A 25,084-nucleotide genomic window follows, 5' to 3' on the forward strand; every position below is an offset into this window, starting at 1 on the left:
GCCTGTAATGAGTAACGTGTGAAGGCCAAGGTGAGGTAACGTCTTGGCACCTTTCATACATATTCATCAAGAAACAACAACTCTCAGCACTAACACACTCCTGTCTATATGTAAAATGCTTCACAAAATTCCTCTTAAGAGCCTTGTTGGGCAGGGAAGTAAATATTGGTAGTCCTGTTCACAGAGAAGTGAGGTGACTTGCCAGGGAAGTAACTTGCCCAAGGTCACCCAGTTGAGAGTCAGGAGCTGGGACTATAAAAACCTGCTCTTGCCTCAATCTTCTGCCCTACCCACTGAGGCAGCATTGCCTCCCTGCACCTATGGTAATAACAATAACACCACCCATGAACAAGTTATACCTAGCAAACACCAAGTAATTCCAGAGGAGGGATGAATGAACTCCTATGTAGTTAATTCCAGGAGCTGATCCAGTTCAGGCCTGCCCATGAACAGAGGGAAATTCTTTCACATACACAGAAAGAAGAAAGACAAAGAAGAAAGACAGAAGTGAAGTGCTCCACATCAAGTGAAGCGTTGTAATCCCCAAGCAGGAGCTAAACCAGACTGACTGCCCCAAGGACAGAGCTGCCTCAACAGGGACACAGTTTTTATAGTGCAGAAACGTCTCTCTAACCTGACTTACCCTGCTCAGCCTCCAAGGTGTGCTTGTGGCTTTAAATATTTTCTTGTTGCTGCTTTGAAGGCAAGAACAGACACGATCTCCCAAGCACCCACTGCTCCGCAGTTGGGGGGAGGAGGAGGAGGTGAATACTGTAGCTAGCTGAGAACTGTCAGATTGTGTTTGCCATCAAGGAATGCCATTTCCCAATGCCTGAGTTTAACTCTGGAATGAGATGCACGCTGCTGCTGACCCCTGTGCTGCCACTCCATAGACTCCCTTATCTCATCAGCCCCTGAGCATCCCATCCTCACTCCCCCGCGTTCATGTTCCCAAACTGTCAATCTCCCCGCAGTGACTCACAAGGTTCTGAACCCACCATTCGCCTCTGAGTCTCACTATTTTTTCATACAAGTCCTTCTGGTTTAGATTGAGAGGCGTCTTATTCTTCTTAAATGTTAAAAACGAAATTAAAAAGAATCACTGAAAGCAATATGCCCTCAGCACAACAGCCTCCCTGAGAGCTCTGCATACTTCAAAGAAAAACACAAGAATCTAATTCTGCTCTCCAGTCAGAGTGCTGCAAATTAGGAATAATTCTGCTGAAGTCAATCAAGCCACAATCATTATAACAACCACTGCGAGCAGAAGTGAAGCAGAGCCTGCCTGTGGGCACATTTCAGGAGTGAAAATGGAGTAGAAAATACATGGCAAGGGTGTAATAAAGTTTAGGTCAGCTTAAAAGACTCTCGATGAACTCCCCTTATAACCCACTGAAACCAAGAAATCTCTTTACCCACATTCTAATCCTCAGTATTACACAGTGCCAGCACCACCTGTGCATTACTAACACACCTCTGAGAAGGTGGGGTGGTTGGAGATGGTTGCCAACCAAAATTCCAACACAGGCTTTGTTTGTCATCCCCACGTGGCACGGATATATCACCCACCAAGGATGGCTTCAGTTCTTTACCTTCTGTCACCTCCCAATTTGGATTATCCCACATTAAACCCAGGGCTCACTTAAGGCAGTGTTTTTAAAACTGGTGGAGTTCAGCCATTGGTAATGGAACTGTTTTAATGCCTTCTCATCCAATCCTACTGCAAAGAGGAGGAGGAGGAGAACGGAATACAGGCAGCTCTCCCCAAAACATTCATTTTGACATTTTGATATTCCCTAAGTTACTGAGTAACCTGCCCAAAGCAGAAGGAGCTACAGCAAACCCAGCGTGCCTGTTTTCCAGGGAGCACAGAACCAAACCCAAACATGCACATCCATACATTATTGGATTTGCTGGTTTAATCAGCAAGTACCAGTGACTCAATTAGCCTCTTAGCAGTGCCTAAATGGCACTAATTCAGCCCGCTGGCTGCTGCAGCACACAGCTCCCAGGCTGTCCCTTTGGATTTAGCGGTAACAGCACGGCTATTCTTCTCCTGACAGCACCAGGGGCCCAGACAGTCTCCTGCTCTCTCTCTTTTCCTCTGTTCTGCCAACCACACAGAAAGAAAAGACCCCAGGGCTGACTGTGTGTGAGCGTTGAGTAGGAGGAAAAAGGAAGAGGGAGACACTATTTCTATTCATTTTACAGCTTCATCCATCAAAAGCCTTTCTAAAAAAAATTGAAAAATGCATTTCCAGAAGCTCCTGGTTTAGAGCAAGAGCCTAATAAGGTGTTTAAGACATTGACCCAAGCTCTAGCAGCCATATCTACCACACAGAAGTTCAACAAATTACAGACTACTTATAGAAATACTATTTGATTCTAACCCACACCCCCACCATTGTTCATCTGTTATTTATCCTTTTTTGGGGTTTAGATAAAGGATAAACCATGAACACACCCTACTTTTAAGTGAAACTGTTAACACCTTTGGCATTCTCAAACAGCAACACATAACCCCAAACAAACCAGCCGACCCCAAAGTGCTTTTGCTGGGCACTCAACAGCACATTTGTTCAGTTAATTTTTGTGACTCTCCCTTATATAACGACTAATTTTCAGGCAGATTGATTCCCTGGTGAGTTGTTGCACATTGTGCAGCCATAAAAGCACCAGTGACAGTCAAAGAAGGTGACAGGAACAGTAGGCTGGTGTTAGGGGAGAAGCCAAAAGGAGTTTTGGCAGCAGCTAAGTATATGTCAAATTAAAGTGACCAAGCAACTACAGCTTCAAAAGTATTGAGTCAGTATGAACAAAATGTGCTGTCAAAACACAACATGTCAGAACTGAGCCCATCAGATCGAGTTTACTTGATGACTATACATAAAATTACAGGTCAGGAGAAACATAGGAGATCTCAGAGGAGGAAAAAAAAAGAAACCTTTGCTAATCAACCTTCAGTGTGGAAAGCAGAGTAATCTTACCCAGAAAAAAGGAGCATATGACACCTGAGCTCTTCTCTCTCTTCTTCACAATTCTCCTCATAACTTAAAAATGAAGTCTCATTAAAATTGGTCAAAGGTGGACTCACTCTTGGTTTGAGAGCCACATTTGCAAAAGAGGTAATATTGCTTTAAATCCCTCCCAGCAGCTTCCCAGCTGACAACAACCTGGCATCCAAAGACTAGGTAGGAACTTGGCAAACATACAGCATTTCTACAACAATATTTGCAACATAAAATGAAACAAACAAATAAAAAAGAATATCCCTTTCAAGTACTAGACAGTAAACAGGCCTTGCACTCCCACTCCCCTTTCCTTATTAATATTCAACAGTTTAAAATAAAGATGTACCAAAAAAACACCAGGGAATCCAGGGAATTCATTAAGCCTTCAGTATTTCAGTTCACCAGTCTCTGATTTCCAGTCAGCTGAAACTGGAAAGTCATTACTTCAGCTACAGCCCAGGTCAGAGGAAAGACTAATCTCAGACTGACAAAGCTGCCAGATTCCAGGTTCAGGATGAATGCAGGGTGCTTGGGGAATTATAAGAGAGAATAAGTAGAATGCAGTATCTTAATTAAGGAAAAGCAAACAACCTGTGCCAACAAACAAGGACACGTACTCGGGCAGCATAAATCAGTGTTACTGAGCAGGAGCCACTGGAGCCACTCAGGGTGAAACCTGCACAGAGCAGGGCACAGAAACCACTGAGCCTCCTGTTCCTGCATGTTTAGGTCAGCTTGATATTGGAGAGATGCTCCAAGTGTGAATTCCACACATCCTTCACCCCCTGCCAGCCCAAACCCAGGTGAGTACCCAGCTACTGCCAAGGCTGCTCCAGAGGCCAGCACAGCTCTCAGCACACCATCCCCCCTGCACAAAAGTCAACGTCATCTTTCCTGCACTGAGGACAGGAAATTGTTGCCAGCGAGGGGAACTCCATGGGAAGTGTGCAGAGACAATATCCTGCTTGGTGCATCCCCACAGCTTCTCAAAGTGGTCCCAGATTTGCTGCTGAATCCCCTGCCCATATCCCTGCCTGAGAAATCCCCTCCTAACTCAGCTCCCAGCTGCTCCCAGCACTGCCCATCCAGCAGGAGCTGCTGCTCCTCCTGCCACTTTGGCTTTATTAAAACACTGCAACCAGCCAAGCAGATCTTTGCAGGGCTTTTCTTTTCTGGGCTTGGGTTTTTTGTTTTTTGTAGGTAAACTCCAAAGTGGCACAGAGATTATAAACTGCAGCCTGGTATTTGGGGAAAGGCTTTCCCTCAGTGCTGCAGCGAGGAGAGCAGGCAGAGGTTCTACCAAAACCAAGAGAGATCACAATCAAATAAATGGAACTGTTCAAAAACATTCTCTTGAGTAGGTGATGTTACTGCAGCTTATGGACATTTTGTGTTCCCTCGTCAGAAAAGCTGGCTTGCTAATTTATGGGCAGAGTGGGAAAAGCAGAGGGATACAGACAGACACAGAATACTTAAAACAGGCCTCAGAATGGAGACAAAGCTCCCCTTTCACCTCCTGCTGCTATTTACCATCTGGGATCCTGAAAAGGGGGTGATGGGTAGTTTTGTGATAGGTTTGGCAAGGGGCAGGACATTTAGGATTTTCTATGTGTAACGAGGTCATGTGTCAGCGCCTTTGCAGCACATGGGAACACCATCCAAAAGAAGGTTCAACAAAGGGGTTGCCCTGGCTGAACTGGAAAGAAATTCTCTTTAAAAATATCCTGGCACCAGTGCAGGATCTTACTAAGATTAGTAATAATAATAAATTTGCAGAAAATGCCTCCAGAATGCAGCTTGGGAAAGGACAGGAAAAAAAAAAAATCAAGGAATGAACACATGCAATTAAAAGTATTTTATATTATTCTATTTTTAGAAGTGGTATGAAATTACAAAGCAAAATGAAAATTCTGAATCACAGCATTTACACCTCTGTTTGGAAACCAAAGAGGTCAGGTCACTTCATGGTTTTTTGTAACTTCTGCTTTCTTGAGCCTCTAACACTGTGCTTAGGAAGTAAGACCTGAACAGGCCACTCTGAAATGTGCTGCAAGTCTGTGGAGAGGGAGAAGTGCTTTGTATTACAGGATTCTTTGACATTTCCACTAATACTGGGGGTTGGGGTGGTGGAGATAACTCAGGATTTCAGTCTCTGCTTGTAAGAAGTGTAGTGGTTTTATTCTTTCTTTTTGATCGCTTTGTTTCACAAAAGCAATTTACAAAGAGCAGTTACATGAAATGAGGACTCCTGTCTTCATAAAGAGAATTATTAATAGGGTGAATTTCCCATCACAGGGTGCTACAGTAAATCTTTAAACAGGATCCTTTAACCCAAGGACCTGAAAGTAACATGAGCACCCCAGCCTTTTGCCCAGACTGGATGTCTGCTGACTGAAGTGATTCTAACAACCCTCCTACTGCAGACAATTCAATCTGTGCATTGAATTATTTAAAATCTGTTCTCTACAAGATGCCCAGATGTGAGAATTAGTCACTAGAACTAATGCAATACTTTCCTACCCATGTGTCTCAAACTCCTGCTTGGTAGAAACCCCATTTTCAAGTCTAAAAGCTCTAAACCCAGGATGTCACTACTACACCACCACCAACACAGAGTTAAAGGCAGCCTGTGCAGTGTGGAAGACAAAATTTCACAAGGTACTGATGGGGAATCATAAAGTTATGTCAGTGCTAGAGAAGAGAACCTTTAAAGCAATCCCTGTAAATCTGGTGCAGTGCCCTGGATGTGAAAGTGTTCTTGTTCCTCACCAGCCTCTCCTCCATGCATGCACATCACAGATCCAAAACTAGAGTCAGGCAGCAGTAAAAGGCCCAGAGCTGGCACACTGCCACGAGATACAGATGGACACCTTCCAGAGCTCGGGATGGCTCCATCCCACAGCCTGGGTCAGGCTGCAATCAAACCCTTGGGCCAGAAAGCCACAGAGCCACCCCCTCCCACCAAGGATCTGTGGTGAAGGCACGGAGCTCAGTGGTCCTGAGGCTCCTTCAGGCAATCCTGCCCGGCTCCCGACACCCAGCACCTCTTCCCCTGCCCCTGAGGTTTCCTCCCATGGCATCTCCAGCTGCAGAAGGAGCAGTGGGGCACCTTGAGGAGCCTGGGATCGCTGAGCACACTCAGCCTGGGCATGCTGGGCACTGGGACTGTCTCAAACACACTCCTCCTGCTCTGGTCTCAGGCCACCAACACAAACCAGCCCTCAGGGTCAAACAGAGCTACAGCAGCCCATGAATTTAGAGTTTTGATGCAGGTATGAGTGGTGAGAGAGGAGCAGGTGGTTCCACATCAATTCATGGCAGTTTCTCACCCTTACACCAAAGACAAGGCCAGCAGCCAGCATCTCCTGACACACAATCAACAGGGATCTGCACATCCCCCAGCCAGCCTCACCCACCCAGGTATTCCACAGGAATAGCTGTGAAATAAAATATATGGAATATATGTGAAATAAAAACTCACCAGGTCTGGTATCAGCACAAAAATCTTGTTTGTATCAAGACTGAGTGACCTGCAGCACTGCAATCCCTTCACACAGCCACAGCCTGGGCTTCTGCAGGGCTGCAGAAAAGCACCTTGGCCAAGCAGAACATGAAATAAAAGCCACCATTTAACAGAATCATGACTACCACATGAGGCTGCTACTGATACTACTATAATGGTATCACCTAGCTGCAAAAAAACCCAACAAATAAATGGCTTTTCACTCCAAAATTCCTGAGTTTTTTTCTGTATGTGTTGTTCTGCTCTGAGACAATAGCCATAGTTCTGCTTTGTCCCCCCAGTTTTGAAAAGAGCTGCAGAAGGAGGGGGACACATGCACACAGAGGTTAAAGGCACTGGACAATGCTCAGGATTGGAAAATGTTACCAAAAAAATAAAATAAATAAATAAATATAATCACAGTTTTGATAGTTCTGTGGGAAAAAAAAAAAAACCTTAGCAAATTTGCAACAAAACTGTTAAGTAATTAAGGCAAGACACTTCACACATGAACTTAAACTGCTAATTAAATCCCCCCTGCTTAATTGACTAGATTTGCATATCATTCAGTGAGGAATGGGAATGGCTTGGGCATTACACAAGCACTTCCTTGTACAGGAAGGCAGCTCAGTAACATAAACTAAGTTATAAGACAAAAACAATGCCAGTTTCTGAATGAAATAGAAATTTTCAGGAGAGATTTTCAACATGGTTTTGTGAGGAACATGAGAACAGAACTCACTGCAAGCAGTTACTACTCCAGTAGTAATATTCAGAACTACAGCAAATGTTTTATATCTGTTCCATTTCCCTGCTATTTAACCCATGATCACTATCTGCTCATCTATACAAAAAATAAGTTTACATCCAGCAGAATCCATTTCTGCTTGGAAAACCCCAATGCCTTCATTTCAATAACCACAGGAGAAAAACATCAATGTCTGTCCCTCTCTACCACTAAACTCAGTGTGAATTTAAGGAAGGTTTGAGCAAACTTCCAGACTGTAGCAGCAAAAAACCACTTTGACTCTTAAGATCAATCACAGCCAAGGAAAATGTGTAATTATCTGCCATTCCCATCATTCCAAAATGACCCAAAGTGTGCAGAAGCCATGCTCCAAGGAGTTCAGATGATGTTTTTTACAGTGGGTAAAGACTCAGAGTCAGGAACACAACTTCCCCACACGGTAAAAAACGGTTGTAGGAGTTCCTTTCAATAATCAGCTTTTCAAGTGAGAGTTCTTACACCAATGTGCACATGAGCACCTGGAGAATCAGGGCCATTCTGGCATCCCAGTCTCCAAAAGAAGAGTGTAGACCATAACATCTCACCATGTTGTGTGGAAGTTGGTGTCACATCAGCTGATTGCACATTCCATTCACAGATATTGATAAGGAGGATTTTTTTTTTTTTACTTCAGCTTGTATCTTAAAAATAAATAAAATCAATTCTTTATCTCATTTTTTAAAAGGTTCTGTAAGTCTTTGAAACATTAATATTCTCCCTAACAAAGCCAGCAGCTGCTCTGCCAGTCTGTGACATGGATGGTTTTGTTAAAAGGTTTTCATGTGGGGTTTTTTCAGTTCAGTGTGCTTTGCATATGAAACAGGACATTTCCCCACCCTCCACCCCCATTCCCTCCTAATCCAGAAGGGACCTTACTTCCTCCCTCTCAAACAAGCAGCTCATTCAGCAAAAGGGAAATCCCGAGATGCACTCGGGCACAGAGCCTAGAGAAGGAGAAAAAAACCCAAACCAACAAACCTAACAACAAAAACACCACCGCACTCCCCAAAAAAAAGAAGAGCTACCAAGTGTGTCCAAACCAGCAGGACGAGGAGCAACAGAGCTGGTAATTATGAATTTACTTCTGCAAACTTCTCCTTTGGGACATGGCTCTGCCCTGCTGGTCTTTACCAAATTTTTCAGGGCTGCAATTCTCCTCTGGCCCTGCAGTGACACAGCCCAGAGCTGCAGCTCTCCCCTGCCCAAGCAGGAATCACAGACTGGAGAAGCCTTTACCTGATGGCTGAGAGTGAATTTGGATCAACTCAATTGTTACTTTGCCATGATAATCTGAGGTAAAATTTGTTTCTGGCTTTAAAATGAAAACAAAAACCTTTTCTTAGTTAAGATATTGGTTTGAGCAGGATCTGTGTGTCTCCATATTTCTCCTCCCTGAGACTTTGTGACATCACAATTGTCTCCAGCAGTTTATTCTGATGTCACAGGGGATTAAGATTTTGGCTGAGGGAGCAAAAAAGCTCGAAAGAGAGGGGGATCTAATTAATAAGAGATTTTTTCCAAGGAAAAAAACCTTGAAACATACAAAAAATATAGCTATTTCAATGTAAGGGTTTCACATCTGCCAAGATGGGATCCAGCTGCTCTTTTACAAGTACATGAATGAGCATCCCTCTTAGAAACAAAGGAATATATGGAGTTGTATGTGACTCTACTGAAATCAAATCATGTTATAATAAGAGAAAACTGCGCCAATAAATTAGTCCAGCTAACAAGGCCAAATTTGATAAAATGTTTTAGAAACCTCAATTATAAATTTGCATGTAAATTTGTAAGAGCAGAATTCAAATGCTGAAATAGACATCTGAAAAGAAAACCTCCACTGAAATTTTCACTTGCAACATCTCAGCAGAATGTGGCCCTCAAATTATTGCCAGTCAGGAAAACCTGGGCACATTTGGGAGTGATTTCCACATTTTAATAAATCTGAAGCAGTCCAGTGACCTCAGTGGAGTCAAACCACAGAGGCTGCACTGAGGCACTGGGGGCTCCATGGCAGGGTCTGGGGCAGGCAAGCTCCAATTTCTTCCCTTTCAGACCCCGAAGCACTGATATCACACAGATTATCCTGGCTGCATCCCAGCCCAAAGAACTGAGGAAAGACCCTCAAGGTCTGGACCACCGGGACATTTGGAATATTCTCTTTTCTCTCCCAAAGCTCACCAGTCTGAGTGCACGGACCAAGCAGTGATGGCACAGCAGCCTGGGCTGCTCACACAATTCCCAGAGATGATCCAGGGAAGATTCTCCTGCCGCAGGTTCCCCACAAAATAACCCAAAACAAGGGAAACGGAGAGAACGCTGCGATTCTCTGGTAGCACTTCTGTCCCATGTTTGTGACTCGGTGATTTAAGAGTCCTCTGGGTCACAGAATTAGGAGCTGCTGCCAGGATAAAAGCGAGGCAGTTGTGCAGCACAGCATGGAAATCCAGGTGGAGCAATAATCCCCGGGAGGGAATGCGGTGGAAACGCGAGCCCACAGCTCCAGCCCAGCTCCTCCCAGCGCCCCCGAGGAGTAACCGGGACAGAGATGCGCAACATTCTCCATCCCCAAACTGCTCAAGCCCAACTAAAGCCAAGCGTGACGATCTCTACAAATGCAAATGGCCCAAATGCCAAGACTAACATTTCTAAAACCTAATTCAACTCTTTCATTTCTTAGCTGCAGGCCCTTTGCTGCCACTCCTTTTTTCCACCCAAACAAAAGACTAAAGGGATGACTCAAAGCAACTTGAATTTCAAGCTGAAGCCACAAAGCACTGAATGCCTCATCTTTAACATTAAACAGGTGTGCAGATGATATTCTTTCAAGCCTCACCACAGCCAGGTTAATTGCTCAAAAACTGCAAAAAGACCAAATTTACTTAAAAGACACATGAATAAGTTAATGCTACAAATAATGAAGCAAGTCGTACAATAAATACAAGCAAATGGTAGTTAGGGCACTGCCTACTCCCTCTACCTCTTCTTCCCCTAAAAATTACAGATTTTGTATTCAAAATTTTATATAATAAAAGTATAAAACTATACAATAATTAAAATATATTTTTTCCTTCAGAGCTCAGTAGTCCTCAACACGATACCTTTGCCCTAGACTCAACAGGGCAAAAGAATGACCAATTAATCCTATTTTATTTTTTTCCTTCAGAACTCAGTAGTCCTCAACACAATACCTTTGCCCTAGACTCAACAGGGCAAAAGAATGACCAATTAATCCTTTATAAAAAAATATTTTTGCAGAAATGGTTTTAGAAATTAAGGTTTTTGAAAAGGAGCACTGAATTTGCAGGCTGTGAGGGCCAAGGCCTTTGAGTAGTAGTTCTGCATATTCACTGATAGTAAAATAGAGCACTTTACTCCACTTCTGTCACTGTTTGCCACTGAAAATGGCACAAAGGTTATTTGGCTCCACTGGTTTTACAAAAAACTACACTGTTGTGGTAAAAAGGGGGCAAAAAGCCAAATAAAACGAAATCTTTGGCTATTTAAGGACAAGGACTCATTGCATGCCATGTTTCTTACTAGTGACTGAATGGGAACAAAGAAATATCAATAATGGACCTGATGCTGCAGTCTGGGCTGCTGTGAGGTTGATTTACTTCTCCCAGCAGCTCTGCACCCCTCCAAACACAGTTATTTCAAAGGAATATTTCTAAATTATACCAGCACAGATGAGATAATTCACTGAATAAACTGAACTGCCAGTGGGGAGTTAAGAATGGCAATTTGTTTTTTTTTGTTTTTTTTTTTTTTTTTTGGATAACGCTCTGTTATCTTTCAACTCAGATGAGTTTTCCAACTGTGGAATGACGGTGCTTCAGAAAAGCCTGTTTATCATATAATTCTTCATAACAAAAGTGTAAGTCTGAAATTCATTACATCAGTGATGGTTACTGAAATCAAACCGTATTTTAGCCCGAATATTGTGCATTTTATGCCTTTTTTTAGCCCACTACTCTGTATAAAAGCTGTAAAACTTATTTTACTGCTATGAACAGGTAAACCTGAGCAATCCTGAAGATATTGTAGGGTAAAAAAATATGGAACCTAGAAAAATGTAATACTTAGTTTTTTAATTATTTAAAGTAATTCACTGCTTCTAATTGGTACTATTGCAACCTGTGTGGGTAAGCAGCAGGATGCCTGTGCAACTTGTATTTTTTATTACTCAGCAGAATTAATTCTGTGATCCTGGAAACAGCAGCTCCCAGCACTATGAGTGCAGCACTCCAGAATTCCACAGGGAGGGAAAGAAAGTGACTCTCCCAAAGGCACTGGAAATTCAGGAACAGCTCTCCAGACCCGTGGCACCCTCTGGCATGGGTACAGGTGCCAGGACACGGTCACACAAAGAGCCTCACACACAATTTCACACTGAAACAAGGAGTTGTTTCCCTCTCTTCAAGTTCAAGAAATGCTCTTGACTGCAGTGCTTTCTTCTCCTGGGACACAAACCTTGATTTTGCTCAAGGGCAGCAGGAACTTCCTCACTAAATGGTCAAAGCATACCAAGAGCAGCATTACACAGCATTCAGGGTGGTGATCAGGGGCTGGAGTCAGGATCTCAGAGGTCTTTTCCAGCCTCAATGATTGTGTGATCCTGTGAGATCCAACAAGTGAAAGAAAACACTGCAGCAGATATGCATCAAGAATGCTGCAGAGCCCAGAACATCCCACACCATATGAGTGATCTACCTGGACAGAAATCAGCACCTGTAATACAGGTAATGTGAGAAGTGGAGGGGGAAGAGGACTTCATAAAAATGCAGGATGTGACAGTGAAAAGATATAAAATGGTTTTTCTTCCAACCCCAACAGATGTTGTTCAATTAAGGATGCAAATAAATCACCCTCTGCATCACGAGTCAGAAAACACACACATAAAAGCTTTCTAAATACATTTCAGTTTAAACTTGCATAATTCTCCCAGTGGAGAAATCATCTTCAACTTATGTAATCCTTAGAAAGAGACATTATTACATACAATTCTGCGCCACTAAGAAACAAGGAAGGCATATCTAGAAAAGAGGTGCACCCACACACGATTAATGATATGGGTGTGGAGGGAACAGAGGGGAAGAGCAGGAGCAGGGCTGCAGAGCCCCGAGTCTGCTGTTTCCACAGAGACTGAGCTGAGCTGAGAGCGAGCTCCAGGGGCTGCTCCCCTTTCACCAGCCAGAACTGTCTGTTATACTTAACCCAGACTTCCGAACACTTGATATCCTGTCTGCTATTTCAATGCCCTTACTCAATGTTTCAGACAGACATTACACAAACTGGCTGGTGAAAAGGGTTGAGAAACCAAGAAGCAATCCAAGTCAATGACCTTATTCTATAAAACGATACCACTGAGTGAACAGCGGGTGAGGAACAAAGCACAGGGTACCACAGCCCCCAAATCCATCACTGGAATCTTCCCCAGGAAAAGACAAGCACCAGGCTCTACCTTATCTTCTTGATATTGCTGCTGTCTTTTAACCCTGAGCAGTCCTTGTGCTTCCAGTGGCACTGATTCTCATACCAAAACAGAAAAAGCTTCTTTTTTTTTTTTTAAAGAAAAAACTACAGAAAATCAAACATACAAGTCCCGTTTTCTACAAAGCATGTGCAAAGGTAACTGTACATAAATCAATAAACAACAAAGCCAGAACCCAGGTTATTGATTAGCTCCTTTGCTGTTTACCTCCAGCATACACAATGATGCTGCAATTTTTACACACACAGAATCTCCAGCCTCATGTACGTTTTCCCTGACACTTTAAACAGGACTGATGGAACAAGGCTGCCTGAGTTAGGATGGCAGGACCTGCCTTATTTCCCAGAACATATGTCTGTGCAGCTTATCAGGGTGTGTTAATATGCATCCACTGCTTGGAGAAGCCTAATTTTACAGGACAGCAACCAAACCATAGATGGAGGCGATGATAACAGCTCCACACATGGGAATTCCCATTGGCTCCCAGAAGAGCTCTGTCCATCACACAATGACAGGATCAGAGCTCAAATTAGTATCAGTGTTTTCGTCACCTCATCCAACCAAAAGTCAAAGCAAAATCGTTATCTCAGAGCAGAGGGGCCAGTCTCTATCAGCCAGCAGGATTCCCCAAAGCCAAGGAAAGCTGCACACTCAATCTACTGCTCCTGATGTAACTGTGAGGCCACGTTTACAAGCCTTGAATTTGCATCAGCAGAAAAGGCTGCTCCTTATGCTAACCTTAGACCTATTTCTTCATTAATAAAAAATAAAATAAAACAAAACATAACTGACAAATCCTAAATACAGGAAGAGAAGATCTCTAGCACAACCTTAAAACCAAATCTTGCATGTAGTGACCAACAGACAAGACTCTTTCAGTCTGAAGCCAGCTCCCAGCTGTCCCATTCAGGGAGATCCACCAGGATCAGAGCACCAAGTGTCTTCTACACCAAATCCTCATTAATGAGCAAAATAAAACACTGCAGTAGCAGAACTACAGGCTCTCAGTCAGCACAGTCCTGTAAATCCAGCTAAGGCCATAAACTCAGTGAAGCCACCCTGCCTCAGCACTGGGACGTTCTGGTTCAGATCTGTCCCTGGTCCCTGCCAGCCAACACACAGGAAGGAGTCTGATACACACGAGTCTGCTGTGGTTTGTGGGTGAACTGGTTCCAATTACTGTGGGCTGATTTCTTGAGTGGGAGCTGTAGAACCGGCCCCAAAGCCCCAAACCTTCAGATTAACCTGCTGTGTTCCAGAAGATCTGGAGCAGGTGATTTCAGTGATGATCTGAGTCTGATTCTCTATGCTGATAATGAAATGTAAGGTGTACAAGACTGCACAAGGAGTAAAGGAGGAGGGAAGGGACCAGAGAACATTTTTTCAGAGCAAACTTGTTTCTCTGAAATTATTTTCCAAGAATATACACTGCCTGTATTAAAGAGAGTGGAATAGCATTAAAAAAATTGGTGCTGATTTATTAATTCATAATACACATTACCCAGATACACAAAACATACACAAATGAGATATTATCTGATACAAAGTATCATTAACACACATGCTCCAATTGACATATTTCAAACAAAAACATGCTATATTCCTACATTTTAAAGTAATGCTTCCTGTATGAGAAGATCAATTTGAATTAAGTGCTCTACGGCCACTCAGCTAAAATAGATCAGCCTAGTAATTGACAGGATTCTATCAATAGATTCTCAACAATCCAGTATAAGTCATTTTTGTCTACTTTTTTCCCAAGATCCCCCTATTGGATTTGGTGTAACTCTTCCATGACGGTTCCCTCTTAAAAAAGAATTACAGAGTCAAGTCCAAAAAATGTGCTTTAAAATTAAACCAAAACAACCAAACCAAGCCAAATATATATATTTAAAAAAAATTAATCTGTGTCTTAATACTGCACACATGAAGACACAGCTCCTCATGTGATGGCAAAGCAGTCTGGCCAGCTGAGCCAGCAATGTGAGTTCAATCACCAGTGATCCCCAGTAAGAACCAGCCCACTCCTTCTGCACTGGGGCCATTCAAACCCTTCCCTTCCGTGAAATAACTCTGCCAGCAGACGAACATAAGGCGAGTTTTTCATCAGACTGGACACAGCATCTGTGCAGACACCCAGAGGCCGTGGCCGTGGCCCTGGAGCCCCCTGCTCTGGCAGTGCTGGGGTGCAGATAAGGAGCGAGAGGCTCCAGCCCCGCTGCGCTGCCCGGACACGCTGGGAGCAGCCTGGCGCAGACGCCTCCAGATGCTTTTACAACACCAATGCAAAGGCGCCTCTCAGCAAGTGCAAACACACCCTCCCGGGTCAGCCAGCCCCAGCCAGCGATAACCAGCCTGCCAGGACCAGGTGTCGGGCTCCCAGCACATCCAAAAAACGAGCGCTGTTTACACGCATCTTCAAAGCGTGCTACTGTTTGGGCAGAACACACGCCCAAGCCCGAAACCACAGAAACGGAGAGGCAAGAGAGACAGCCCAGACAATGGAGGGAGAGGCAGAGGTTTAAATATTTTAGGCAGCGATTTTCAAAAGCAGAGATTGCACGTAATTCCCACCCTAATTCAAGAGAACTGACTTGAGGAACTTAGGAACTTTTCTGGAGCAAGAGAGAGCCGTGGTTGACTCAACACCATGAGATCATTGGCAGCAAACTCTTTTGTCCAACACACATGCACGTACCTGCTGCTTTGCTCTCGATCTACAACATCTGTAAAACTGTTTGCACGCCTGGGAAAAACTGCTGATGTCTGCTTAAACACTGTCCTCTCCTTGGGTACACGGGATTTCATTCAAGCTGGTGTCACTTTTGAAGTTCAACTTTCAAGCTGTAAAAGACTTCTGAATTAAACTACTGTCCCAAGATGCAATGATTTTGTTTTAGAGACTCCTAAACTTTTACTGGAGAATATCTAAAACAATTCTTGAACATCAGATAGAACACACGACTTCAACAATCCATGGGAAAACAACTGAACTTCCAGTTGTCAGGAAAAAATTTTGCAACAGTATTTTTCACGTCAGTTTCTACCAAGAGGAATAAATCCATCCTGCAGTCTGCCAGGGAATAAACTCAGAATCGCTCTGCTACACCCACCACAGGATATACCCATTAACAAACAAAGGTTACTACTGCCAGAAGGCAGGACTTTAGGATAAGACACGAATTCCAGCTCTACTCCTGCAGCCTTTCAGGTGGCCATAAAGCACAGCACAGCAACCACTGGGCAGCACCTAAAAGCCCACGTCCTCCCTCCACCCGCGCCAGCGCCGCGCTGCTCCGCTCGCAGCAATTTGGGTTCTTTGATTCTGCTGCACACTTGACCTGGCTAAACCTTCCTCCAGCTGAGCGAGCTGCATGTTGTGGCAGCGCTGGGTTGGGAGGCATTGTGAAATAAAGTGGGAGGCCTCATGTGCTCATTTGTGTGTCAGTACCCAGAATGCTGCTTCTGGCTTCCAGCTACTTCATAGAAGTGCTGCTGGGACTTGAACCGTGGGAACACGGCAGCGCTGGGTGTGTGGGTGTGCTCACACGCGTGCAAGGACAGCTCTGCCTCTCCTGGGCCCTGCTCACAGCCAGTCCTGCTCAGGGTACAGATGTCTGGCACACAGGTGGGGAATCTCAAAGTGCTGTCAAACGTTGCATCGGAGAAAAAGGGTTCGAAATAGACACAGCTGAACCCACCCTCCTCTTCTGGAAATAGCAACCAACAAAGCCTTCAGGGCTGCGTCTGAACTAATTCTGTGTGAGTGGAGCATCCTGATGTGAGGCAAGCAGGGAGCTGTCTGTCACACGGGACTGGAGAGCAGCGCCACAGACACACCGAGGCCACGTCGGTCCCACAGGAGAGCACCAGGCACCAGGAGCTCACCCCAAGAAAAGGCTTTGGCACTGATGCTGGATTTCTAGGACCCTGTTTTGCAACCCCATCAGGTTATTCACATTTTTAATTTCCAGAAATAGCCCAGAATTTCTCTTGGTTGTGCTCCACACCAGTAATGGTGGATGAGATGAGGCAGGCAGGGAAACAGGACACCCCCCCAGGTAAAAGCCATGTTGGTGCAGAGAGAAAGCAAAGCACAGCAAACCCTGCATGGGAAGGTGGAACACCCAGTGAAGGACACAAAGTCAATAAAATGGAGAAGTTATACTGCTCAAGAAAAGAAAGAGCTTTGGGAAGGTGAAAGAGTCTATGGGAGGTCAGTTACTCATCCAAGCATGAACAAGGAGGATATAAAACCCAAAATTTTAGAATAGTGTAAGGAATGCCACTGAGGCCTTTTTGGTCCCTGCTCTAGTGGGAGGCCCCAGCTGTCACAACTCCCTCCAGCTTTTGGTTAAGACCCTTTGCTGACTTCACACAGGTCTGGACAAAGGGTTCTTCTGCAAGTGGCAAGACCAGGAGTCTTGTTCAACCAACACAGCTGACAGAGAGAGGAGATCTCTGCATCTACACATCCATCTCCTGGTACAGAAGGATGGATATGCACTATAGATACTTGATGCAGAGAGAAATATGCACTGGGAATGAAATATCTAGGAAAAGCTACGCCTTGTAGCAAAGCTTTAAAACCACGCCAAGGGAAAAAAAAAAAAGGAAAAGGAAAAAAAAAAAAAAAAAAGGCAGTTCTGCCACTACGCTGAATCTGCACCAGGGGCTTGTGCCAACCCAGCTCCTCCATTTAAGTCAGACCCTTAAAAGGCAGAGCTGTGCTGGCAGAAATCTCCAGACCTCATCACAGAAACCTCATGGAGACACATGAAAAGGTCAAAACACTCACTGCTGCTTAAACAGACATAAAATTGGTCATATGCATCCCATGCTACCAACATACTACCAGAGCCCCAGGGAAAACACACCACACAAAGCAATGTGTGTACACACACAGAGAAATAAATAAATTGAGAAACTGAAAAAAAAGGCCACTCCTGAAAGCAGAAAACCCAATATCTGACACAGCAGCTTATGGCACACCAGGCACACGAACACCTCTGTATGAAACAGAACAAAGCAAAGCTGAGATCTACATCAAAAAGAAAGCCCACCACAAAGACACATGTGTTTCACCCTTTCATCCCCAGACAGCCAGAGCCCCACAGACACACAAAACCCACACAGGATTTAACACACACGGAATGGGACCATCCTGTCATTTCCTCACCAGGCATCTAAACTTTACTCCAATGTTACTTGCCCCTGGCCACAGCCTACCAATCTTAGAGTCTGATTAAATCTCTCCGTAATTATCCGCACACACTGCTCCAACACAAATGACCTTAGCATATGATATCCGTTGGCTAAGCCCAATGGAAAAAGACTTCAGGAAAAGGAAGGATAAGTGTACAAAACTCTACCAGCACCGTCAGGGTCTCCTCAGGACTGCACTGCTTTCATACAAGAGTCCTGAAGGCCTTGCAACTTAATATGAGATAAAACATTTTGTTTTCCCTACCCCACCGTCTGAGCACACACCACTCTATTCTTGCCACCTCACTCCTTGCCACCTTCCAAATGAATTTATGCAGGAGACTTTAGCATTTCATGATGGATTTCTGGCAAAAATTTCCTTGCACAATTTTTGGTGTTCACTGTTAGGTGTCTTCAATTCACTCTGCACTCCAGGTAGATTTTGGAGGGTGAGGGAAGAGTGTTTCTCGTGTTCTGAACTAGGACCTATAAAAGGGTCCCAAAAAAACCTGAGGCACAGCCAAGATTTAGTAACCTTTTCTTGTTCTCCTTCTGCAGCCTCACCTGGGGTGTTGGACAGATGATGCAGTTGAAGAGGACACTGAAAAAGCCTTACAAGAAAAGGAAAGCACTTCTCTACTAACATTCATTTTAGACTCTGGAAATGACCAAGCCAGAGGAACAGGACCTTTCTACAACAAGAATGTGGAGATTTCTTCATCTTACTTCCTAAACGAAGCATGCTCTAGAAAATTCCTTTCCTAGCATAAAAATGCCTCCAGTTTGAGAGCCATATTCTCCTCTCACATCCATGTAGATCTATCCCACCATTCCATCTCGGCACATGACTGACGGAGAATAGACAAGCCATTAAAAACACATCCACCTCCAACCACGGGGATAATGTGCCTCATTACAGCCCAGCTTTGTCACAGCGTCCTGACACTCCGGGGAGGAAAAGGAGGGGTGAGGACAAGGACTGAGCCGGGGGCCAGGAGAGAAACTGGAAGAGTGAGACTCTGCTCCTTAATCCAGAAGTGTGCAGCCCGGTCAGATGGGCTCACTAGGCCTCCTAGTCTGCTGGAATTGCTGTACTGTTTGCACAGCATATTTTTTTTTTTTAATTTGTGGTTTGCTTGGGTATTTTTGTTGCACTTTTTTATAAACAAAAGCCCTACCTTAGTCAGAGTGTGTGTCTGCCCCTTTAAACAGGTATTTGGTAAGTTAATTCAAAATTTTCACAGTGAGCTTTAAACATCTTCTCTTTTCCAGGCTTTTGTATTGCCCTTCAACTCCAGACACAAAACCTCAAAGTTTAGAAATCTCTGACAGAGAGAGGCAGAGCCCAACCAACAAACCTGCAGGGGAGAACTCGGGAGGCAGGAGTTTGTTTTCCCCTCGCACGGGGGAAGGAGCAGGAAGCAGAATTGCTCATCCCCAGCCAGTTGCACCATGCAGGAGCCAGACAGACATCCCGGTGTCTGCGAGTCCCCAAGGCCTTGTGGCACTGCTGCCCATGGAGCAGGACCGGTGCCAGATGCCAAGGCAGCCTCCCACCCACACACCAGGGATTCTGGGATCTAAAGGCAGCTCAGACTGAAAGAAAAACAAGTGGCACCTAAAAAAAAAATGAGCTTTAGCTGTCTGGCTCAGCACAGCACGGCATGGAATACCTTAAGGAGCTGCTGCAGCTGGCCCTAGACAGAGTCATTTGCTGGATGTATACATAATCCAATATATAAAAGCCTGTCTGCTGGGGAAATTTAGGCTCCACAGGGATACTTAAAAAGCAAGGACTTCTCCATTCACGTTCTGAACACTTCATCTATAAACCAGTAACCTGCACTACCGGCACAATTTTTTTTCTTAACAGGCACATTTTATTTCCATACAAGCACTGAGAGCATTCAGCCTGCACCTCCATCCCTGGCGACACTCAAGCGACCAGAAAAGTGCATGGACTTGTGTCTGGAGCCATCAGCACTTTTTCCCTTTTTCTGGCTTCTTCCTTGCCGGCAGTGCCTTGAGTGAAGAAACCCTTGAAGACCCGAAATCACGCACTGCCAGATAAAGTCTGGGGCAGCCTGATGGGCTTCAAAGATCAAGGTCCACGCATAGTAAAATACAGAAATACACATACGTAATTTAAACAAACTCCAACCACCGTGGTCAAAACAGAGAAATAAAGGTGCCATCTCGAGCACTGCTCCTCCACAGTGACACACACGCGGGGAGAATGGAGAACACGATTAAAATTGCTAAAGGACTCCAAGGAAAAGCAGCTGGTAACAATGTGGGGATATCGATGAATGTTACCGAATTTCCCCCCGCCCCCTTTAAAATTACAGGCACCACTTACCCGGGGGGCTTTCCTCTTGTATTTGTTGTTATAGTCAAATTTTTCTTTCATTTCATCTAAGAGCTGGCCCAGTCTAGCTTTCTCCTCTTTCCCAGTATAATCCTGGCTGAGGAGGATATAGGATCTCCAGTTTGCAGAGTCAAAGCCCCAGTGGCAAGTCCTGTTTTCCAGCGATTTGTGAGAGTGGACCACAAATTTGTGAGGTGGATACATGAGCCTGCAGTCCAAGCACTGGATGCAGGCTGCGCTGGGGTTACTGTAAAGCTCTGGCACCAGAAGTCCCTTACACTTCCCAAAGCACTCATGATACACCTTGAAGCTCTTCTCCGTGAGCTCCAGCTCAATTGTGCTAGAGAATTCCTTCTTGCAGTGGGGAGGATAGGTGCCACCATAAAGCAAGGCGTTACAAAGCCTCTCAGCATCAGTTTTCGTGATGAGCCCGCAGGAAGGAGCGGAGAAGGGCAGGATGCCCATGACTTTGAGGATTTCCAGCTGGTCAGCAGTGCATCTGGAGCAGTAAATATGTAGCTCATCACACACCGAATTAATCTGCTGCAGGGAGAAGTCCCTGAGCACCGAGTTCAGGATCTGGGGCAAGCAAAGCCGCTTCTCTCCGCCCACCACGAAGCAGGAGATGGTTTCCCCTTCCAGGATGGTCTCGCACCTCTCCGTGGATCTGTCCGAGGGCATGAAGAAGGGACCAGGCATGACCGGAGGAGGCTGGATCGGGGGCAGATGCAGTACAGGTTCCGCTGGGTCTTTGCCATTGTCTTTCTTGTACATCTCCTGTGCCCATCGTGCTGAGAAAGCAGCAGGGCCACCCAGGGAGCTCATAGAGCTCAGATGAAACTGTTCCAAGGTCTTCTGCAGTCCTGGATGAGGCTGGAAGCTGCTTCTACTTACAGTCTCCATTTTTTAGTTTCTATTCCCAAAACAAACACCAAAAATCCCCAGTTATCTTCCACCCTGGTGCAAATCCACTTAAGGGATTTTTTTAAGGAAAAAATATTAACAAAATAAAACAACCCACCCTTGTGTTTTATCTCCTTCTCACTCAGCAATCCACTAACGGAGAGGAAATAAATCCTTTTGTATGCGTGTCTCTCTCTTCTTTCTTTTCTCTTGCTTCGCGTTACAATTTCAAACCCTCCAAGTCTCCAAGCTGCCCCGATGGAGCACAGAATCACGGCAAAAAGAGGTCTTCATCCGAGCACTCACCCCCTCAGCCAACCCCCAGGCAAACCAATCCCTCCTCCCACACCTCCAACACACACTCACTCACTCACTCACTCACTCACTCACACACACACACACACACACACACACACACACACACACCACCCACAGAAACACAAAAAGTCTGTGCCACGCTCCGAGCACCCGGGGCTCAAATATGTTCTGGCGGCTGCTGCTTCTCTGCAGTGATCCCCCTTCTGTCCATATCCACCGAGGGAAGGCGCGGGGGAGGAAAGTAAAAAGCAGGAGGAGGCAGCACGCTCGCTCTGTGGAAGGAAGAACGCAGGAGAAAAGGCCCAGCTCTCCGGCACTGCCAAAGCGGCGCGGGGGCTCCGCACGGGAGAGGAGCGGCTCCGCTGCCCCTCGTGGTCCCTCTGCTCGGCCTGGGAGGGCTCCTCGGCTCTCGGTTCGCCTTCCTTCCCTTATTTCTGCCGGTGCTCTCGTTGTGCCGTGGGGAGCCGCGGTGAGAGCGCGCACATCCTCCCAGCTCCTCTTTCCAGCAGTGACTGAGAGTGCCTGAGAGCTGAGCTAATGCAGGCGGGCTCAGCCTCCCGCCCTCCGCCTCCCCCCCTCTGTTTGTTGGTGTCTGCCTCAGTCATTGAATCCCGGCCAAGAATGTGACCAACTCCCCGGGCCGGGCTCTTCCAGGAACAGCGCCCGCCTCCCCCTTCGTGCTGCGCCCAGACCGGCCGGGATGTGCCGGGATCGGCCGAGCCGAGCCGAGCCGAGCCAGTCCAACCGAGCTGATCCAAGCCCGGCTGCGCCGAGCCGAACCGATCTGGGATGTGCCGGTTCCAGCCGAGCCGAACCGAACTGAACCGAGCCGAGCTATGCTGAGTGGTGCCGAGCTAAACCGAGCCGTGCCGAGCCAAGCCGAACCGTGCCGAGCTCAGCCGAACCGAGCCGAGCCGCTGCACGGGCGGGCGCGCGGCGCGGCCCCGGCGGCAGCGCCGGCGAGGGAGGGAGGGAGCGGGGGGGAGGATAAACTGCTGGGTTCACGGACCGCCGCGCCGCCAAGGAGGGGCGGTAGGGCGAGGGCTTTTTCCCTCTCGCCGCTGGATTTCTGGCAGCGGTGAAATGGAACAGGAGCGGGGAGCGGCGCGGGCACGGAGCGTGTGTGAGCACTCACGGCGCCCTGCCCGGCGTCAACTGCGGGCACACGCCCCGCGCCGACAGCAATCACAGGCGTGAGAGCGCAACTGATGGGCGACAACCGCGCGGGACGAGAGCGCATCCTCGGGGCGCCACGGGACACCGGAGCCCCCAACCCACCGAGCGCTACAGGCGAGTGTGCTTCTCTGTCCCGACACACGTGTGCTCCCTTGCTCCAACACACATGTGTTCCCCGCTCCCGGCACACGTCACACGCTCCTTCCACCCACAGGCGACGCTCAACGCGTGGAAGGAGCGAGAGGCGCAACCGCAGCGCGGGTGGGCAGGGGCTGGGGCTGTGCGAGCCCTCGCTGCAGCAGGAAGGCAGAGGCAGCACCAAGGCCACGCTGCTGGCACACGGGCGGGGCGGCTCCTGGGCTCCCACCCGCGGGCCGGGGCTGCCCGGTGTGTCCGAGGCTGTCCGGTGTGTCCGAGGCTGTCCGGAGTGTCCGAGGCTGTCCGGAGTGTCCGGGACTGTCCGGTGTGTCCGAGGCTGTCCGGAGTGTCCGGGACTGTCCGGTGTGTCCGAGGCTGTCCGGAGTGTCCGGGACTGTCCGGAGTGTCCGGGCACCGAGCGCCCCCCGCACGGCGGGGACGGGCGCCCTCTACCGACCGATGAGAGATCACCGCGACCGCCCCGCACAACCGCGGCCGGGACACGGACACCGCTGACCACTGGCCAGGGCACGGACACCACTGACCAGGGCATGGACACCACTGACCAGGGCACGGGCACCACTGACCACTGACCAGGGCACAGACACCACTGACCACTGACCAGGACTGACCAGGGCACGGGCACCAATGACCACTGACCAGGGCACGGGCACCACTGACCAGGGCATGGACACCACTGACCAGGGCACAGATGTACACTGAGCATGGCACAGACACCACTGACCACTGACCACGGCACAGACAGTCACTGACCATGGCACCTACTGCTTGGGGCACTGACATATCCACTGTCCCTAGCACGGACAAACACTGGTAGTAGCACAGACATACACTGCCCATTGCACAGTCACTGACCATGGCATGGACACACTCACCACTGGCCATAGCAAGGACACCCACCGACCATAGCACAGACCCCTAATCCCCATAGCATGGATTTCAGTGCCCACAGCATGGACACACAGTAACCATGGCACAAACACCCAGGGCATGGACATCAAGTGACCACAGCACAGACACACACTGCCCATGGCACCGACATCCAATGCCCAGGGCATGGACACCAAGTGACCACAGCAGGGACACCCAACGACTGGGCACCCACTGCCCAGCAGCACTGCCAACTCCATTATGGATTTATTGTTCAGGTCAGGAGCGAGATGCTCTTTCTATAAATATCAAATTTCAAAGCAAAAAACTGTCTTCTCCCATTTTCCATGGACTGCACACCCAGAATTCTAACAAACATTTCAATCACCACTTAGCATCACCATTAAGGAACAAGCTGAAAAGGTTTCCACTGTTATCTCAGAGCTCTGTCAACTGTGTGCCAAAAAGGGCTGGGGAGCACTTTCACACCAGCACAATTGTTAATAGTGTTTGTAATGCAACAGGGACTTTAAGCCCTGCTCATCCATGGAGTGTGACTGAGGGACACAGACACTGAATTTTGGACAGTCTCCTCTGGAAGAGTTCATGGCAGTGGAATGTCAGAAAAAACACACTAGGACAAAAGAGGAGGAGCAAACAGACAAATATCCAAACAGTGCTTAAAAGAGCAATTGGAAAACAAACCTGCTGTGATTTACTCAGACTCACTGTAATGGGGCAGGACACATACCAAGCTCTTGTGTTTTATTTGTACTTTTATATTCTGAAATCCCATTCAGAATAAAGGGAAAAGGTGTAGAGTTGTATAAGAGCTTTGACCTTGTCCCTAAGTCAGCATTTCCCCAGAGAGGAACCCACTCTCACATACCCAGCTTGGACATCAACCCTCAAAGTGCTAAATGGCCTCAGAAGAGGCAGGAACCAAACACATCAGTCCAGGTCGGCAGCTGTGTCTTCATCTGCTCAGAGAAGACCCTTGGAGGTTCTCCATCAAATTGCTTTAATAGAAAGCCACTGGTAGCAAGAAGGACCCTTGAAGTTTCTGTTTATACAATCCATCACAGGATTTGGTGATCCATGAGTGGGATTTTAGATATTACAAGATGAGGTTTAACAATCTAGGCCACCCAGTCCTTGTTGATTCCTGATGCTAAAGAAGTTGCCACATTAAGAGAAAACAGGGCTAGGAATATTCCTCACTGGGTAACAGGATCATCTAAAAGGTTTTAGTTAAGAATAATTTTTAAATTATATTCTTGAGAAGGTACAT

At 46.6% G+C, this 25,084-nt stretch overlaps 1 protein-coding gene across 2 annotated transcripts in view; it reads right to left on the reverse strand.

The window, feature by feature from the left end:
* The window catches only part of SKI (SKI proto-oncogene), a 101,104-nt gene extending 78,962 nt beyond the window's left edge, over nt 1-22,142 (reverse strand). The window contains exons 1-2 of one of the 2 annotated variants that reach the window (XM_041419626.1): nt 21,389-22,142; nt 20,359-21,280 (exon numbers count right to left, since the gene is read on the reverse strand). In XM_041419626.1, the coding sequence (XP_041275560.1) occupies nt 20,359-21,270 (912 nt within the window). In that variant the 5' untranslated portion in view covers nt 21,271-21,280; nt 21,389-22,142. Of the gene's footprint in view, nt 1-20,358 lie in introns of both variants that reach the window. The other variant, XM_041419625.1, reaches the window with a different exon arrangement.
* Between the last annotated feature and the right edge of the window lie 2,942 nt (nt 22,143-25,084).

This window comes from Onychostruthus taczanowskii, unplaced genomic scaffold, assembly GCF_017590055.1.
Source record: "Onychostruthus taczanowskii isolate IOZ18803 unplaced genomic scaffold, ASM1759005v1 scaffold61, whole genome shotgun sequence".
Classification (NCBI taxonomy): Eukaryota; Metazoa; Chordata; class Aves; order Passeriformes; family Passeridae; genus Onychostruthus; species Onychostruthus taczanowskii.